This window comes from Aegilops tauschii, chromosome 6 (assembly GCF_002575655.3).
Source record: "Aegilops tauschii subsp. strangulata cultivar AL8/78 chromosome 6, Aet v6.0, whole genome shotgun sequence".
NCBI lineage: Eukaryota > Viridiplantae > Streptophyta > Magnoliopsida > Poales > Poaceae > Aegilops > Aegilops tauschii.
In genome coordinates, this window is record NC_053040.3 from 489,702,484 (window position 1) to 489,717,609 (window position 15,126).

The 15,126-nt window shown below is 43.6% G+C and overlaps 2 protein-coding genes and 1 pseudogene across 3 annotated transcripts in view; all 3 read right to left on the reverse strand.

Annotated features, from left to right (window-relative positions):
• LOC109758207 (uncharacterized) lies at positions 1-5,121 on the reverse strand. Of its 2 annotated transcripts, XM_040393148.3 has the most exons (7): positions 4,785-5,121; positions 4,593-4,717; positions 4,458-4,495; positions 4,201-4,266; positions 1,833-2,726; positions 1,599-1,754; positions 1-1,492 (listed from the first exon to the last, which is right to left on the reverse strand). In XM_040393148.3, the coding sequence occupies exons 4-7, from the start codon at positions 4,264-4,266 to the stop codon at positions 1,085-1,087; spliced, it is 1,524 nt and encodes a 507-aa protein (XP_040249082.1). In that variant the 5' UTR covers positions 4,458-4,495; positions 4,593-4,717; positions 4,785-5,121; the 3' UTR covers positions 1-1,084. The 2 variants fall into 2 exon arrangements, with proteins under 2 accessions (XP_040249082.1, XP_020172644.1); XM_020317055.4 differs by lacking the exons at positions 4,458-4,495; positions 4,593-4,717; positions 4,785-5,121 and adding an exon at positions 3,230-4,076 and having other exon boundaries at positions 4,201-4,267.
• Positions 4,796-15,126, reverse strand: part of LOC109758214 (uncharacterized) — a 27,619-nt gene continuing 17,288 nt past the window's right edge. Inside the window, exons 2-7 of the mRNA XM_073502253.1 lie at positions 6,078-6,477; positions 5,876-5,972; positions 5,687-5,736; positions 5,496-5,556; positions 5,347-5,417; positions 4,796-5,244 (exon numbers count right to left, since the gene is read on the reverse strand). Coding sequence (XP_073358354.1) covers positions 5,145-5,244; positions 5,347-5,417; positions 5,496-5,556; positions 5,687-5,736; positions 5,876-5,972; positions 6,078-6,477 — 779 coding nt within the window. The 3' untranslated portion in view covers positions 4,796-5,144. The remainder of the gene's footprint in view (positions 5,245-5,346; positions 5,418-5,495; positions 5,557-5,686; positions 5,737-5,875; positions 5,973-6,077; positions 6,478-15,126) is intronic.
• On the reverse strand, positions 11,453-14,481 carry LOC109758206 (putative F-box/FBD/LRR-repeat protein At4g13965; annotated as a pseudogene).

Below are 15,126 nucleotides of genomic sequence, written 5' to 3' on the forward strand. Positions count from 1 at the left end.
TTTTCCGGACGGGAATATACTTAAGGCAGGATTTAAGAGAGGTTCTTCTTACACATGGCAAAGCATCTGGGCGGGACTGCAACGTTTAAAAGAATCTGGAGGGTGAGAAAATTGATATATGGGATGGTCATTGGATTCCCTCGAGTCCCACAAGGATGGTCTTCACAAGAAGAGGTAATTCACTGTTGAGAATAGTAAATGAATGGATGATCCCGGACACGAGGATTTACAGCAATCAAGGTTCAGTTTCAGTTAATCCGGTGTGGGATCTAGTCTGGAAGCTAGAGGTCCCTAGCAAAATTAAAATATTCATTTGGCGGGCACTTCACGGCCTCATTCCGGGTATGGCCGTGCTTGCCCATAGACACATAGAGGTCTCGCCGATCTGCCCAGTATGTCAAACAGGTCTTGAGGATATGAAGCATCTGTTGTCTACCTGCCCACGTGCCTCCCAGGTTTGGCGTGCTCTTGGACTGGATCTGGATGAAATCATAGAACAAGCAGTGCAGGTTGATCGCTCTGGCTCAGTTGTACTGGAGGACATTCTCAGGAGGCCGAGAGGTCCCTCTCCGGTTCTTGGTCAGCTGGGACTACATGAAACAGTAGCAGTGGCATCTTGGTACATTTGGTGGGAGCGTCGTCAGATGCGCAAAGGGGAAACAGTGAAAACTCCAGAAAGTACAGCGTTTGCTATTCATGCGATCACTACTAATTCAGCACTGAAGCAGTCAAGTGTCCCCGTTAAAGCTGTCTGGGTTAAACCCATCATCGGATCATATAAACTGAATACAGACGCATCGTTGTTCGAAAAGAAGCAGTTGCAGGTGTGGCTAAACCGTTTGATTTTGCTGCAAGTGCAGCGACAGCAGAAGCTCTGGCTGTCCAAAGTGGCCTTCAGCTTGTTCATCATATTGGATGCTTGAGGGTACTAGGTGAATCAGATTGTCTGGAGGTCATCAACGCTTGCAATGGAGATGCAGACATCCTGGCTCCATATACACCAATACTTGCAGATTGCTTCCATTTGGCTCATGACATACTCTCTCCGTTTCAAAATAGATGACTCAACTGCAATGATCTTGCGTCACCGTGAGCACTCCGGGTACAGAATTTTTGCTTGATGATCATCCCTCACCATCTTGCTGGAGTGAATTATGGCAAAGGACTCGATCCCCACAGTTATTCTCTTCTTCAATGAAATCCTCTGCCTTTTAGTCCAGGGGAACCTGATCTTCTTCTCGTCTTTGCAGTTGTCACAGTCCAACCTACTATACAGGAACACATCCTCCAGATTCACGGCCGCTGTCATAACACGTCTGACATAATTCACAAAGCAATCTTCAGATTCAAAGCCACAGATGACAAGTGTAACCAAACTCCGGTGTTGGAAATCAGCTGCGGCCTCATCCCACTCTACACCCTTGTCCTCGCTATATAATTCTTTTTTCCTCTTCTCCTCATCCATCTCCATTGAACACGCATGATCCCATACCTGCATGACAAAAACAACAAAGATGAAAATATATTTTCAATAGAGCAGACATTTGTACTAACATTAAGACCATGTTGCAAAATGAGATGTTTAGGTAAGCACATACTGTGATGTATAGATCCTTCAGTAAGGGTGCAGCTTCAAGAATAAACATTGTCCAGGTGAGATCATACCCTTCAGGAATATTAACCAGATTCACAAACCTTAGTTGGCGAAACACAGACGCCAGACTTTGCGTTGGACATTCTGGTTGAACCCAAATCTGCAAGGAAAAAACACATGATGAGATGAGCGGAGAAGAAGTGAAGCCACGGCTCACAAAGCGACAATCTTGACATACCTTTTCGGATTTAAATCCCAACTTCAGATTTTGTACAGACGTACTGCTAAGAAACTCACTTAACTTGAACATTTTGTTGGAACTAAGGGCAACATTTGTGAGGCTTACAGCCTTGAGCAATGGGACATGACCAATAAATAGTGGATCGTCATAATCTATCCAGCCGTCAAACACTAACTGTGTGAGTTGAGGGAGCCAGCTGAGCTTAACATGAGAGAGAAGACACTGGACAATACAAAGCTCACTGAGATGAGCATGGTCAACTTGCAGCGTGCTGTGTTCACCACAGTCACAATTGTACAAGTGCAGATGCTTCAACTGCTTGCAGGAGACTAGGATGCTGGATATGTCTGATTCACCAAATCTCAAATTCTCTAGGTCAAGGCTAGTGAGACCACCAAATGCATTTGAACAAGCATCAAAGAACACCATGAATTTTCTAGCACAGGTGATTAGTTCATCATCATCTATTTCAGCGATGTCATCCTTCCCTGTCCTAACAGTGAATTTGGCAACCTCAACCAAGTGTGTTGCCATGACATGACCAACAGCACGTCCGATGGATAGGGGGGCATCATCTCTCAAGTAGAATGTTGTAGATAGAAGGCGGATGGTGTGTTCACCTGGATTTCTGCGTGCCAGTATGCTCTCTGTCGCTTGAACCACAGCCGCATTGGTCCGGACCAATTCTTCAACAGAGACGTTGGTGTGTAACACACCCTCGGGCAGGAAGTCCTGCACGCTTATTATAAGCCGAGACAGCTTGGCGCAGAGCTGACCCCACCGTCTGGCAAGGATGCTGGTTCTTGCAGCCTCTGGGACATTGAGTCGGTCAAGAATGTTGACCAGAATGTCGTCAGGCAATGCACTGAGCCTATCATCTCTACTGCCTTTCTGCATTTGGCATGGAAACAAATAGGAGTTGATTTCAGTAGTCGCAAATATTCTCAGTTAATGCAATTACAATTGCAGAAGACATAACTTCAATGTAGTACAAATATTACAAACTTGGCATATTTCTGCAATATTAAAGAAGCAATTTTTATACAATCGCAAAGTTGCAAGTTTCTTAGAATAACAGGAGGCTCCATTGCATAATTTTTAACTCCGACTAAAGGGTTCTCTCTGAAAACAATATATATTATGTAAAGGAAGGGCAATTCCAATGTAGTACAAGCCACACAGACTTGCATATTTTTTGGCACGCAAAAATTGCAATTATCAAATTTTGATTCAGTTTCGAAGATGTTAAATTTTATACAATTGCAGAGATGCGATTTGATGTAGTCCAAGAGCAAAAAAAAAAACTATTCCCTGTAATAAGACTTCAAATAGATGCAATTTGGAGTACAATTTTTAGACAGAAGACCTAGAGGAGAAGAGGACAGTGAACTCACCCCCATGGCTCCTGCGTAGATCCGCCGAGGCCCGAGAAGAATTGGATAATTGGTCACCGTGAATTGGCTCACGAGTTGCCGTCTCCTCCGAAGATTGGAGGCGAGAAGCGCGGTGTCCGCCCGGCCAGATATGTATATATCTGCTGGGTTGCCGCCACCAATGGAGACTCGGATAATGAATTCAAAACAGGACCTGCTTCTGATTGTAATCCGGAAAGGACTGCTTTGATTCCGGATTAGCCACTAAAAAAGGGAGCCGCTTTGATTTCCGACTGCGGCTCAGAGAGGAGCCGTTTGATTGCTTGGATTGCCGGTTGCAGCTCGAAGAGGAGCCGCTTGATTGCAGATCGCCGCTCCCAAAAGAGCTGCTGCTCTTGCTGATTCGATTGGGGACTGCAGCTCCCAAAGGGGGGGCTGCTTATTTGGTCGCCTGTTCGCAAGCAGCACTGGATCCTCATTCGAGGCATCCGACGGCGATTGCGACGGCGAGAGGGGGAAGATGGGCGCACGGCAGGCGGTGGCGCATAACTGACACCCGATCCCCTTTGCTCTCTGGTGGAACCCTAGGTGGGAGGAGGGGGCGGCGTGGAAGGGAGGATCGCCATTTATATGTGCCGTCTGCTGCGATGGGCGAATGATGGGCTAAGGCCCATTGTTCCTGACGTGAGGCCGAGCTGGGCCGAGCGGTGGATGGCGGTGGGGGAGATGAGTAGTCCAGTCCAATATTCCTGACTTTGTATGTGTATGTATCACACTTTGTATGTAGAAGCTCCTAGATTAGCCAGATTTGCTCTTAAATGTGAACGTTATCCCACTCTCTGTGGTCTTTGATCAATAAAGATTAGGCCTTACCCAAAAAAAAAATGTATCACACTTTGTTGATGCCAGCTTTTTGGCTGATTCTAATGAAGGTGCAACTGGGCCGATTCTAATCTAATTGCGAGTATTAATAAAAAGAATCCTCATCTTACCCGCCTGAGATCAGAGAATCCATTGCATTCCGTAGAGTTGCATAGTGCGTAGCCATCCACTTTCATCTGCACACACAATCAAAGACTCAGAAATAGAGCTGAAATATTATTTCAGCATTATTGGAAAACAACGGTTCCTAAAATTCTGAATTCATCCAGGGCAGGAAACAACATAGACAAATGACCACAGACAGAAAGGTTCGCTTTCTTTATTTATCAAGGAAATTGTTTCCTTGGGGGGCAAAATGCTGACTTACCAGAAGAATGATCTATCCACAAACTTCCTTGCTTGATCCTGCAAAAGAATATCATGTATTGTATCATGTAGCTCATAGAGATCAAGAGGCATTACACTAGGAAAACTAATAAATTAGATCATAAACAGTGCTCACATAATTGGAAAGATTAGCAATGTGAGGGTGCTCATCTCCTGATATCATTTCAACAGCTATATGATGGCCATCCGGTGATTCAGACTCGAGAAGGCAAAGTATGTAGTGAGATTGATCAACTATACCTGCCATGTGTGAAGTATTAAGAGAAGCGCAATAACATTATGCATGCACAGGCAGAAACAAACCCACCTCTACAGAAATTCTGTGCACGGTGAAAAACAAGTCTTCTAATATTTCAAGTATTTTGCATTATCCTGGTCGGATAGCTTGTTCAAGGCCACTGACACTATCTTCAATCCCACAAGTCTCCCACTGACACTATATTCAAGGCCCGCTGCCGAATCCCACCTTACAAAAATCAAACTTTACATCCTACCTAAGGCATCATCTCAACCACATTCCTCCTACTCCGGCATCTACACTACTCCGCACGAGCTACACATTCTCCTCCGTGCGACGGGGGGCTGTTCATCAAGTCATCAGACACTAATCTACCTCCTCCAATGAGTTAGTTCGCAGACGCAAAATAAAGGTCATTCTCCTACTCTTCTAAAACTTGAAGTCCATCTTCTTGCTCCCTTCCCCGCGGATCTTCCCCCTCCTCTTCCTCTTGCCCGCGCTCTCTCCCTCCCCCCGTAACTCCCTGTACCTGTCAACCGAAACACATACATGGTAGGTCACCAAAACATGTCGCACCATGCATAATATCCCTGCAGTCTGCAGCAGAAAATGGCCGGTGAGGCGGTCTTACTTTGCCGCCAGAGTGTCGTGCACGGCATCGAGCTGGTCCAGGTGGATGGTGATGTCCACTCTCTCCAGCACCTGGTTCTTAAGCAGCAAAGACTCAATATCAGGCAAGGAAATTGTTTAATAACACGTGGCGACAACTCCACTGCTCACCCTTTTTGGGCCTGATGACGACGACGATGGTGGTTTATCTTGTGCTCCCACCAGCACATACCTATGATTAAAGTGAGTGCGCGCATGCAGCTTGTGAGTTGTCACTTTATGGCTGACAAGCTAAGCATGAATCGAGGGAGGACTGCATGATAGGGGTTTGGTTAGGAAAGCATTCATACGCATGGTTCAACCTGTATAGTGCCCCGGCAGAGGCGGTCCTTTCTTCCTTCTGTTCAAGAACCTACAGAGGGAGGAAAGAGCAAACTGACGATTATCAGCACCGACTAGCAAACCCAAACAGGGAGCACTTTGTTAATTATCAACAACTTGATGATCCATAGCACTTTGCTTTCTTGGACACAGAGAGCACTTTACATCACCTGGTATAGTGGCCTTTCTGCCTGGTCATTATCTGCTTCCTTCATCTGTGACTTTCGAAGGTCAATGACATCAGGCATTTCCATGCCAGCTGGAGTCCTGTCACAACAACAAGGACAGGTGAGTACCTAGTGTCTACTGCATTATTAAATTGGAAAATAAAATGGCAACTGACAATAGAATAACACAAGTATAGATAATTACCTTAAGATGGCGTCAACAGAGCAAATGCCTTCTACTATTTCCCCATCTTCCAGTTCCTCCTCTTCTTCCTCTTGCTGCCCATCTTCCAGCTCCTCCTCTTCCTCCTCTTGCTGAATGTCTTCCACTATTTCCCATCTTCCAGTTCCTCCCCCTCCTCTTGCCGAAATACCTTGTACTATTTCCCCATCGTCCAGCTCCTCCTCTTCCTCTTGCTGAGTAGCTTCTTCTATTTCCCTGTCTTCCAGTTCCTCCTCCTCTTCTACGTGTTCCCGAGTAGCTTCTTCTATTTCCCCATCTTCCAGTTCATCCTTCTCATCTTCCTCTTCCTGAGTGCCTTTTTCTATTTTCCCATCTTCCAGTTCCTCCTCCTCTTCTTCGTCCAATTCCTCTCCGGCTCTCCCTGCATAATTGCAGAAAGCAAATGTTAGTTCTGCTGAGAAACCATACTGCAGTACGACTAGCTTAACTTACAAGGTCCATCATGATGCAGGAATCCAAAAACATATAATATACTGGGTTGGGTGCCTATCCGCCACGGTAACAGAATGGAGAGCTTACACATTTTCACAGTAGTGACCTTACGCCACGTGTAGATTGTGATAAGTAGGCATTACATGACCGCTTCTTTGAACAGTTTCCACAGATGAATAGAGCAGGAAATTGTGCAGTATAAACTAGATGACAAAACCAGTGGTCAGTACAGTGAAGGACATTAATCATAGATAGTCATAGTCTAAGGCAGGAAGGTGATCTTGAGCAAATGAAGGTGACCTTGAGCAAAATGTTGAATTACATGCTCAAAGTTCTCACTCATGTTTGAATAATAAAGTGTAAGGTAGGAAGAAATTCATATTGTATACTGCCGGAAATACATCTTCCACTCAATAAAAATGTTCACTGCTTAACATAGATAAATCATACTTTGCATCAGCTGTCATGAGCTAATGTTTTTCTTAACAAAGATATACCTTTTTTGAACATGTACAAATGAAGACATTATGGAAATTAAAATAGTTAGGTTTATCATATAAGTGACTTATCAAGATATTATGAATGAATCATTGAGGTCTGAGGAGTAAGAAGATACCATAAAAGATGTTCAACAGATTCTTGCGGAGCATGTAATAAAGATTCTGAAACAAGTCTTCCCAGTCCTGATACCTTTTGAGAAGGAACTCATTTTCTACAAGCCAGAAGGGGGGAAACGTAAGGAGTTACATCCACAGGAATTACAGGGATGTTTATTTTTAAAATACAGGAATCATTCAGTTCTACTTCTAGTGATTACCTCATGTATTTGATGAGAGCATAGCAGATATGATGGAAGCAGGTAACATGGACTGTGGAAATAGCCATGATTGCAGTGCCCTTGAGAACAACAACTCCTTCTTGCTCTCAGGCCTTATGAATCGTGAACTTTGAGACCCACCATGATAACTCTGAGTGATGGGCCCAGCAATACTCAAATTTGACACCTGTTAAATAGAAGAGTTCTTAGCAGGCGTATTTCATACTTTGGGTCTTTGAGGCAGATAATCTAAACAAAAAAAAGACAATATAGTTTCTGAAATTTATCAGCTTGCCAAAGGACTGCACCAACATACAATATTTCCCATGATAGAACAGACACTGACACTAGCTCACCAATTTAACACTGGATTTACCAGCCAGTGAGCCAATAAACCCAAATAGTAGCTTCACGGAAACCAACATAAACAGTCCATGTATGTTCCTCAACTCCAAGAAAGTAAGTTACCTGTCTTATTTTTTCAATTCCAGATGCAGCAATGAAGTCTGGAAGCTGGAACTGTTGTTTTTCAATATCCCTCTTTCCCTGAAACAACAGCATAATGCATGAATCCAAGAATATGAACAGAGCAATAGGTTAAAATTGGTAGTGCTAGATGCTATCTTGAGTTTAGAATTTTTTAGTCTTCAACAAAAACATAACAGTTCAAGAAGTGCGATCTGATTCTAATGCACGAAATATCAAAGGCGATGGACTCTAGTTGGACTCTAATTTGTACAGCAGAAGAGGCATCAAATAAATACACAGTAGATTCAACTATCCTATATACACTACAGAAACCATTCAAGCAGTGCAACACCATTTCCAGCTTCCTTGGATGTTACAGGAGTCCCTGCAAGAATTGCACATCCATATAAGAAGGGTGAAACATGTTGGACATCATGGGCATGTTTAGTTTGTTGCCCCAAATAGCCAAGCCGCAAATTTGGTAAAGCATAATCAAGAGTTCAAGACGTCTCCAAAATGCCAGTAAAGTTGAGATGATAGGATTGCAGACGATGGCAACTTCTCTAATTGTTGCTGCACATGGGTTCCACATGTCATATAGCACTTTGCACCAAAACATAGTCAACGTAGGCCTTAGTTTATTGATTAAATCACAAGGGATATATCTATTCAAACGGATCACAAACTGGTTTGACATTTCAGAAGAATTGATGTTTGAAGCCAGTTACTCAAATAAATAACTACTTGGTACAGCCAACTATCTCTAGACATGTCAGAAAAAGGGGACCTCAAATAAATAAATAATTAGTATAGCCAACTATCCCTAGCCATGTCACCAAAAGGGCACAAGCAGCAGGCGTGACAATGTGTTTAGAGTTTTCCTACTATGCACCAACAAAAGCCTTGGCACAACCAAAATATTGCGAGCATGCTAAATATAGGAATTAGGCCAAGCGACCAAATTTTAGGGACACTACAAAATTATGGTAGGATAAAACTGGGCAAACAAGCCTCCCCAGTGCACATGCTCCCACACAGCCACTCCCTGGCTGACTTGCAATGCAACCATCTTCTGCATACAGACTTACCAAGCAACTAGTTTCACAAACATGTTTATCATACTTAAAGATAGTTGCTTCAAAACTCACAAACCTGCAGGAACTTTCGTTTCTGGCAGCAGTGTCTTGGAACAGGGACCGTGTTCCTGCAGGAACTTTCAGATATACAAGCAACTTCGGATCAGGGGCATTACCATCCCAGACCTAGCAAGGGAAACAAACAACAAAGCACATGTGAGATGAAGAGCACATTCATGCAAAGATACCGTAGATAGATGTCCACATAGACGTGGCAACGGCATGGGACAGTTATAGGCATTGCACCCCAACAGCATCGGGCTTGTCGCACATCTGCTTCAGCTCTGCAATCTTCATCCTCTGCAACTGCTTCTTCTGCAGCTTCACTATCAGTGGCATCTGACCCCTTCTTCGTGGCATTTGGGGCGCGCCTTCATTCTCCTTCTCCTCGCCCTACCAGCAACAAAATGTTAGTAGGTTCCGATTCCAGTTCAACCAGAAAATATGTTTGCTGTTCCCAGGCACGCACAAACAAATCACCGAAACCCCGCCATAAACCCTACAGAAAGGAGGAGGAAGACTGGGATACCTCGGCGGGAGGAGAGGAGGACCCGGAAACCGCGGGAGGTGCGGCGGCGGGGGCTCCTTGAAGCCGAATTTCTCGAAGACGGTAGCGGAGGCGCCGAGGAGGGGGGTCGCCGGCGTCGAGGCCGGGCTTCTCCGGCACGTACTCCGCCCCCATCTGCGGGAAACACAGGCGTTAGGCGCGGTCCGAGCAGACTATGGAGCGGCGGCACCGGAACTCGCCTGGGGGCAGGGTCGGGGCCGGGGCTCTCCTTGGAGCCCTCGCCCGCCGCGGCATTGGCACCCGCGGCCCTGCTCTTCCCGGCCCTTCCGCGGCAGCGGCGGAGGTGGCGGCCGCGCCCGGCGTCCCTCGGCTTGGGGCGCGCGGCATCAGCCGCCGCGGCGACGGTGGCGGCGGTGGCTGTTTGCTGTCGACGTCGGCAGAAGCAAGGCGACGAGAGCGAGAGGAGAGACGGGCTTTGCAGTGGCCTCGACGCGCGGCTATGTGCCGCCCACTGCTCGAGTTGAGCCGGCCCGATAACCGCGCGCCATCTGTCATCATGTTCTTTTTGTTTTTTCTTCCTTTCTTACTCACATTTCCCCCTTTTTTGTTTTTTATTTCAAATTTTATATTTACAAATATTATGAATACATATATTACAAAACATACTTCACATAAAATATTGAAAAATGTAACCATGTATGAAAAATGTTAATCATCTCTAGCAAAATGTTTGTGACATTTTTAAAATGTGACATGTTTAAAAAGCATGTACATGACATTTTAAGAAATGTTTATATTATGTACCAAAAATGTTTGCATAATTCAAAATCATTTTTTGAACATTAAAAAAAATCACAACTTTCAAAATTTTATTTGCGACATTTAAAAAAAACTGTAAGCAATATAAAAAAAATTGTGTTCAAATGTTACAAAATGTTTCATCCCATTAAAAAAAGTACATGTCATTTTAAAGAAAACTTCTACTGTGTCCAAAAAAGTTCATGACTTTTCTAAAAATATGTTTATACAATGTAAAAAAAATCTACATGTAGGTTTAAAAAATTGTTTATGTCCATTAACAAAATGTAGGTGACATTTGAAAGAAAGATTCACATGTTTCCAAAAAATGTCAATGGAAATTTCAAAAAACTTTATACAATGTAAAAAAAATTGCGCAATCTAAAAAAAGTAAAACGTGTATTTGGAAAATGTTACCGTGTATTCAGAAAAGTGTTCAAAACATGGCTGTCATGTGTTTGGAAAATGTTTGAAGTGTATTAAAAAAAATGTTTCACATGTGCGCTATAACTGTACATTGTGTAATGAGAAAAAGAAGACATGTGTTAAAAAAATCAACCACGCAGATAGCTGTGTCAGACCAGTATGCATATGGTTGACGTTTTCTCACATCTTCTTTCAGATACTTATTATCCTGACAGGTTTGGGTTTGACAATTGGTCTGAAACCAACCACGCAGTTCTTCGCAATGCCTAAGATACATGGTTTGGCAACCACAAAATGTTGACATCTACAACTGTTCCTATTCAACATTTGTAGTATTTTATGTTTTGAGAAAACCTAGAAAATGTTGCTACGATTTTATCTCCAAAGAAAAAAAACCAATGTGTTGACTAGAAAGAAGAATCTATATGAACAACCATTTGTCACATCGGTATGGACATCACATCACATCAGAGGACAAAACATTCTCCTTTTTTGACCTCCCGGTTTCATATTCTGACTAGTCTTGTTGCTTCATGCACCGCTGCAGAAGGAAACGAGTGCCGGTCTTGAAGTAGAAGCTATGTATATATTCTCTGTTATCTTTTGAACCCCTATTAAGCTCGTGTTGGTTTTATTTCTTAATAGCCTAAAAAATGAAAACGTGCTGGAATCAAATCAAACTTAATTCATGATCCATACACAAACCTGCAGTTAACAATTGTGTGTGTTCTCTGTTAGTTGTTGCATGAGGTTTGTAACATCAAATTTCTGGTTAATCCTAGACCATAACCGACATAGCAACAAGACCACTGTTTTGCTAACATTGCTCTGTCACATACACCGATTCTGTCCTCCATATGTACCAATTTTAGAGGTACAAAAAAACACTGAAACAAGCTCTCAACCAAAGATAACAACACTTGACTACTGTAAAATCAACACCTTTTAGCCTCACGCAAAACCCCTTTTTGCCTTGAGCATTGAGCACTTTGGGTGCTCCATTTTTGCTAGATGACCAGGTCTCATCTCACCATAGTGCAATATGGCAACCGACTCGATCCCAGCGTTGAGTCTCTCATTCAGGGAGATCCTCTGCCATTCAGTCCAGGGGTACCTGACAAGCTTCTTGTCCGGGCAACTGCGACACTTCAACCCGCTATACAAGAAGACATCCTCTAGATTGACGGCCGCCACCAGAACACGTCTCACATAACTCACAAAGCAATCTTCAGATTCAAAGCCAAAAATGACGAGTGTGACCAAACTGTGTGTGTTGGAAATCTGCTGCGACCAAGTCCCACTCTACACCCTTGTCCTCACTATATGCTTCTTCTTTCCTCTTCGTCTCGTCCATTTCCATATTGCACGCATGATCCCATACCTGCATGCCGGCAAAAAGGTCCAAGATAAAAATAAATTGTCAATAGAGCAGCCATCTTTTGTATCTATCTGGTGAAAGAATCTTGCAAAACCTAACATTAAGCCCATGTGGCTAAAAAGAGATCTTAAGGTAAACACATACCGTCATGTATAGCTCCTTCAGTAAGGGTGCAGCTTCAAGAATATACATTGTCCAGGTGAGATCATGCCCTTCAGGAAGATGAAGTAGATTCACAAACCTTAGTTGGCGGAAAACAGATGCCAGACATGGCGTCGGAAATTCTGGCTGCACCCAAATCTGCAACGAATAAACACATGATGAGATGGGCAGAGAAGGAAGTCAAGCCACAGCTCACAAAGTGAAAATCTCGACATACCTTTTCCGAATTAAATGCCAACTTCAGATCTCGTATAGAGGTACCGCTAAGAAACTCACTTAAGAACACCGTCTTGTCGTAACGAAGGGCAAGATTTGTGAGGCTTACAACCTCCAGCAATGGGACATGACCAATGAACAGTGGATCTTGGAATTGTAGCCAACCTTCAAAGACCATCGTTGTGAGTTGAGGGAGCCACTTCAGTTCAACTCGTTCAACCATACATTGGACTATACTAAGCTCCCTGAGACGAGCGTGTTCAACTTGCAGCGTGCTGCAAACACCAGTGTCACAATTGTACAAACGCAGATGCCTCAAGCACTTGCAAGTGATGAGGACGTTGGATATGTCTGATTCACCAAATCTCAAATTCTCTAGGTCGAGGGTAGTGAGACCACCAAATGCACTTGGACAGGCATCAAAGAACAACATGAAATTTCTCGCAGAGGTGATCAGATCATCCTCAGCCATGTCACTGATCTCATACTTCCCTGTCATAACACTGAATTTGGCATTGTCAACCAAGTGTGCCGCCATGGCATGACCAACAGCACGCCCAATGGATATGGGGACATCATCTCTCAAGTAGAACCTTGTGGACAGAAGGCGGATCGTGTGCTCTCCAGGATTTCTGCGTGTCAATATGCTATCTGTCGCTTGAACCACAGCTGCATTGATGCGGACCAATTCATCATCAGAGATGTTGGTGCACAACACACCCTTTGGCAGGAAATCCAGAGCGCTTATCATAAGCCGAGACAGCTTGGCGCAGAGCTGAGTCCACCGCCTTGAGAGGATGCTGGTTCTTGCAGCCTCACGGACATTGAGTCGGTCAAGAATGTTGACCAGAACGTCATCAGGCAATGCGCTGAGCCTATCAACTTTCTTGCCCTTCGGAGTTTGGCATCAAGACAAATAAGAGTTTATTCCACACTAATTGTAAAAATATATATGATATTTTAAGATGTGCAACTTCTATGCAATTGCAAACATGTAATTTCGATGGTATCAGACACCCAGACTCTGAAAGTAAAATAAACAAAGAAAAATCTTCGACTTCAAGAACGATTACTGATAACTAAACTTTGATTTTTGTCTTGTTGTTATAAAAATCTAATAATTCTTTATTAAACTATAAAGAAAAACGAACAACTACTGCTTATTGGAAATTGTTTCTTATTTTAAATCAGACTAGATTTTCTTTGTGCAGAAATTGCAATTATCAAACATGTAATTTTGATTCAGTGCAAATTTTCAACTTTGATCAGATCTAATCTAATCTATATAAAGGGTTCTCTCTGAAAACAGAAGATCGGTTAAGGAAAAACTAAAATTTGATAGACTCAAAAGATTTAATTTTTATGCTGTCTAATAGGCTGAAATTTGACCCCTGTCTGCTAAGTATATACTCTCAGGAAAATAAGATATTCAGAGGAAGGAGAGGACAAGGAACTCACCTTAGCATTCAATTTGGAAGCCCGACGCCGACGACTAGACTTCGCCATCGCCCGAGTTGCTGGTCACTCCGAAAACTGATGTTTAGGGAGTTGTTGCTCGTATCCTCTTGAAATTGGCGGGTACTGATGTCTTGGCTGTCCAGATATTTATATATAGCCGCGAATTGAGACTCGGAGACTGAATTCGAAAGAGGGCCTGTTTCTGATTGTAATCCGGAAAGGACTGCTTTGATTCCGGATTAGCCACTAAAAAAGGGAGCCGCTTCGATTGCGGATTGCGGCTCAGAGAGGAGCCGCTTGATTGCTTGGACTGCCGGTTGCAGCTCGGAGAGGAGCCGCTTGATTGCGGATCGCCGCTCCCTAAAGAGCTGCTGCTCTTGCTGATTCGATTGGGGGCTGCAGCTCCCAAAGGGGGAGCTGCTTATTTGGTCGCCTACTCGCAAGCAGCACCGGATCCTCATTCGAGGCATCCGACGGCGACAGCAATTGCGGCGGCGAGATTGGGAAGATGGGCGCACGGCAGGAGGCGGCGGCGCATAACTGACACCCGATCCCCTTTTCCTCTCTGGTGGAAGGGAGGATCGCCATTTATATATGCGGCCTGCGATGGAGGAATGATGGGCTAAGGCCCATTGTTCATCACCCCTAAAAAAATGTGTACATGCGGCCTGCCATGGAGGGATGATGTGCTAAAGCCCAATGTTCATCACCATTTATATAAGCAATCTGCTAATGAGAGAAAGTTGCAAGCAAAAACATCCCTAGTGTGCGTCTGCATCACCCCTAAAAAAATGTGTATGTGCATCCCTTTCTTGTAGTACTTACTTCGCAAAAATGTAGCCATTCGACTACTGACACAGATCCCTTTTAGAAATCACCATTTTGTCATTTGTGTATAGCTCACATGTTTACTTATTTCATCACCAAACTTTACATGTGTGTAATATATATCCATATGATCATGAAGAATTCTTTTTATTTTTTATTTTTTAACTATTTAAATTAAATTCCTCCAATGCACCCGTGCAAAAAAAAAAAATTCCACTCTCGCAAGTACTTCCCTGCATTGTTTGTTTTTCACATGTAGCCTGCATGAAAAGCACACCCACGAAACCACACTGGATACGATCGCCCTTTGTGGATGCGAGCTTTTTGGCTGATTCTAATAAATGTGCAATTGCGAGTATTACAAGGAATCCTCATCTTACCTG